Source organism: Cervus elaphus, chromosome 12 (genome assembly GCF_910594005.1).
Source record: "Cervus elaphus chromosome 12, mCerEla1.1, whole genome shotgun sequence".
NCBI lineage: Eukaryota > Metazoa > Chordata > Mammalia > Artiodactyla > Cervidae > Cervus > Cervus elaphus.
The window spans coordinates 76,696,637-76,701,226 of record NC_057826.1 but is presented as its reverse complement, the minus strand read 5'-3'; the positions used below and the strand labels follow the sequence as shown (position 1 = coordinate 76,701,226).

The window sequence follows — 4,590 nt, the reverse complement described above, 5'->3', positions numbered from 1 at the left end:
GGGAAATTTGTTTGAAGATAAGGTAAAATATAAAGAAAAATATTAAAAGTCCTTTACAAGCTGAGAAAAATTGCATAGTAGTCACCTTAGAAAGTAAATATGAGTACCATGGACTCACACCAAACAGACCTAAATCAAACTAATTCAGAAATAGTATAAAACAGCATGGTCTATAAAAAGCGACATCATTCTGAGAGGACCTTCATAATTGAAAACCATGCCTATAACATAACTGAAGAAAACCAGAATATGCCAATCCAAATTATGCTTCTTTGAGGATCATAAGAGACTATTATCAGCAACTATATGCAAATAAAATGGACAATTTGGAAGAAATTGACACATTCTTATAAAAGTAAAACTTTCCAAAACTGAATCAGGAAGAAATAGAAAAATTTAATAGACCCATCACAAGCATGTAAATTGAAACTGTAACCAGAAATCATCCAACAAACAAAAGCCCAGGACCAGATTATTTCACAGCTGAATTCTACCAAAAATTTAGAGAAGAACTTACACCTATCCTACTCAAACTCTTCCAGAAAATTGGAGAGGAAAGTAAACTTCCAAACTCATTCTATGAGGCCACCATCACCCTAATTTCAAAACCTGACAAAGATGCCACAAAAGAGAAAACTACAGGCCAATATCACTGATGAACATAAATGCAAAAATCCTTAACAAAAGTCTAGCAAACAGAATCCAGCAACGTATTAAAAAGATCATACATCATGACCAAGTGGGCTTTATCCCAGGGATGCAAGGATTCTTCAATATCCATGAATCAATCGATGTAATACACCACATCAACAAATTGAAAATAAAAGCCATATGATTATCTCAATAGATGCAGAGAAAGCCTTTGACAAAATTCAACATCCATTTGTGATAAAAACCCTCCAGAAAGCAGGCATATGAGGAACATACCTCAACATAATAAAAGCCATATATGACAAACTCTCAGCAAACAGTATCCTCAATGGTGAAAAATTGAAAGCATTTCCCCTAAAGTCAGGACAAGACAAGGGTCCCTACTCTCACCACCTCAATTCGACATAGTTTTGGAAGTGTTGGCCCCAGCAATCAGAGCAGAAGAAGAAATAAAAGGAATTCAGATAGGAAAAGAAGAAGCAAAACTCTCACTGTTTGCAGATGACATGATCCTCTCCATAGAAAACCCTAAAGACTCCACCAGAAAATTACTACAGCTAATCAATTAATATAGTAAAGTTGCAGGATATAAAATTAACACAGAGAAATCCCTTGCATTCCTATACACTAACAATGAGAAAACAGAAAGAGAAATTAAGGAAACAATTCCATTCACCATTGCAGTGAAAAGAATAAAATACTTAGGAATATATCTACCTAAAGAAACAAAAGACCTATACATAGAAAACTATAAAACACTGGTGAAAGAAATCAAAGAGGACACAAATAGATGGAGAAATATACCATATTCATGGATCAGAAGAATCAATACAGTGAAAATGAGTATATGACCCAAAGCAATCTATAGATTCAATGCAATCCCTGTCAAGCTACCAATGGTATTTTTTAAAGAACTAGAACAAATAATCTCACAATTTGTATGGAAATACAAAAAACCTTGAATAGCCAAAACAATCTTGAGAAAGAAGAATGGAACTGGAGAAATCAACCTGCCTGACTTCAGGCTCTACTACAAAGCCACAGTCATCAAGACAGTATGGTACTGGCACAAAGACAGAAATATAGATCAATTGAACAAAATAGAAAGCCCAGAGGTAAATCCACATACCTATGGACACCTTATCTTTGACAAAGGAGGCAAGAATATACAATAGAGAAAAAACAATCTCTTTAACAAGTGGTGCTGGGAAAACTGGTCATCCACTTATAAAAGAATGAAACTAGAACACTTTCTAACACCATACACAAAAATAAACTCAAAATGGATTGAAGATCTAAACGTAAGACCAGAAACTATAAAACTCCTGGAGGAAAACATAGGTAAAACACTCTCTGACATAAGCCACAGCAGGATCCTCTATGACCCACCTACCAGAATATTGGAAATAAAAGCAAAAATAGACAAATGGGACCTAATTAAAATTAAAAGCTTCTGCACCACAAAGGAGACTATAAGCAAGGTGAAAAGACAGTCTTCAGAATGGGAGAAAATAATAGAAAATGAAGCAACGGACAAAGAATTAAATCTCAAAAATACACAAGCAACTCCTGCAGCTAAATTGGACCAAAGAACTAAACAGACCCTTCTCCAAAAAGACATACAGATGGCTAACAAACACATGAAAAGATGCTCAACATCACTCATTATCAGAGAAATGCAAATCAAAACCACAAGTGAGGTACCATTTCACGCCAGTCAGAATGGCTGCTATCCAAAAGTCTACAAGTAATAAATGCTGGAGAGGGTGTGGAGAAAAGGGAACCCTGTTACACTGTTGGTGGGAATGCAAACTAGTACAGCCACTATGGAGAACAGTGTGGAGATTCCTTAAAAAACTGGAAATAGAATGGCCATATGACCCAGCAATCCCACTGCTGGGCATACACACTGAGGAAACCAGAATTGAAAGAGACATGTGTACCCCAATGTTCATCTCAGCACTGTTTATAATAGCCAGGACATGGAAGCAACCTAGATGTCCATCAGCAGATGAATGGATAAGAATGCTGTGGTACATATACACAATGGAATATTACTCACCCATTAAAAAGAATACATTTGAATCTGTTCTAATGAGGTGGATGAAACTGGAGCCTATTGGACAGAGTGAAAGTAAGCCAGAAAGAAAAACACCAATACCGTATACTAACGCATATATATTGAATTTAGAAAGATGGTAACAATAACCCTGTATGCGAGACAGCAAAAGAGAAACAGATGTATTGAACAGTCTTTTGGACTCTGTGGGAGAAGGTGAGGGTGGGATGATATGGCAGAATGGCATTGAAATATGTATATTATCATATGTGAAAAGAATCACCAGTCTAAGTTCGATGCATGAGACAGGGTGCTCGGAGCTGGTGCACTGGGATGTCCCAGAGGGATGGGATGGGCAGAGAGGTGGGGGGTGGGTCAGCATGGGAACACAGGTACACCCATGGCAGATTCAAGTCAATGTATAGCAAAACCAATACAATATTGTAAAGTAAAATAAATAAATAAACAAAATATTTTTCTAAAAAGGCAAATTATGCCTCTTTGACATAAAAATTATTTTGAGTAAATGCAGGAAAGCATCCCTTTTTTATGCCTAAAAGCAGTAAATAAATACTTTTTTTGAAGAGAAATTCTATAATGGCACCAAGAACTCTTTTATTCAAGAAAGATGTGGACACACAGGGGATAAGTGGACTATCACTAGCCCATGGTCTTGTCAGTTCTTCACAGATTTATTGTTTCTTCATCCACAAGTATAAAAACTATCTCTGCTCTGGGTGCTTCTTCAGATCTTCATTTTCTTGTGAAGGTTCCCATGTACATGTACAAATTTAACAAAATTTGCATGCTTTTCTCCTCTAATCTGTCTTAGGTCAGTTTAATTCTTAGGCTTAACCAGGGACACAAAGAGGGTAGAGGAGAATTTTTCCTCCTCCACACAATATATAATCCATAAATATTTATTGAAAAATTGATCAGAAAAACCAACAATTCACACATATTTTTACTGATTTTTCCATCATATGTTTCTGAACTTAGACAATTCTTCTATCTCAATCTGGTCAACAAATGGCAAAGATTTTATGGGGCTGTTCTTTCTTTCCAATCTTTGGCTAAAAATGCTACACGTCTACCTTCAAGACAATGAGTCAGGGATAAAGGTGCTTTTGATGATAGCTCTGAACACGGTCTATGAACCTAGAGAGGTATTTTCTCAGGGTGAGTGTCCTTCCTCCAACTCTACACCTGTACTGTCATCCTAGCCACTTCCTGTCTCTGCTGCCAATTCCCTGCCCTGGTCCCTACAGCAGGTGGAGCAGAGCCCTAGGTTTTGGTACAATCCCTCCTATGTGCGTCTCACTGTGGTCTCTCTCAGTGCACAGAAATACACTGCAGAGTCCTCCAGCTGTGAAGCTGAGATGACAAGTGTGATGGATTTGCTTGCTTTCTGGAAATTCAATGAGTAGCGACCTTCTGTGGCATTTTCCTTGCTATGAGAATCCTGACGAAGGAGAAAAATCACTGCCCCACTGCTGGGCTGCTTGTACCAGAATAGATTATAACTTAAATCACTGGTGTCATATGTGCAGTCCAGGGTCACAGCCTCCTTCTCCTGTACTAACATTGGTTGTGGATCTTGAGTTACCTTCTGGGCAATAATGGATCCTAAAGAAAAAAAAAAAAAACAGAATCAAAACTTTAGGAATGAGTGGTGTGGAATAAAGAAATCTTATTTTAGATCTTACTACCCCTTCTTCTCAGGGTACACATAAGACTGCCTGTTCCCCCAGTCCTTAGGTCATAGAGGAGTCACAATCCCACCAGGACCATCCTTACCTAAACACAGTGAAGCTATGACCACCTTCAGAAGGCTTGAGAGAACCATGTTTTAGCTCTTCCACTAGATGGAAAATATCTTC

The 4,590-nt window shown here is 37.5% G+C and overlaps 1 gene segment (V, D, J or C); it reads right to left on the bottom strand.

Annotated features, from left to right (window-relative positions):
• Window positions 1-4,016: 4,016 nt before the first annotated feature.
• On the bottom strand, window positions 4,017-4,590 carry LOC122705784. The segment is given in 2 exon segments: window positions 4,017-4,336; window positions 4,508-4,590. Coding segments are annotated over 2 exon segments (369 nt in total).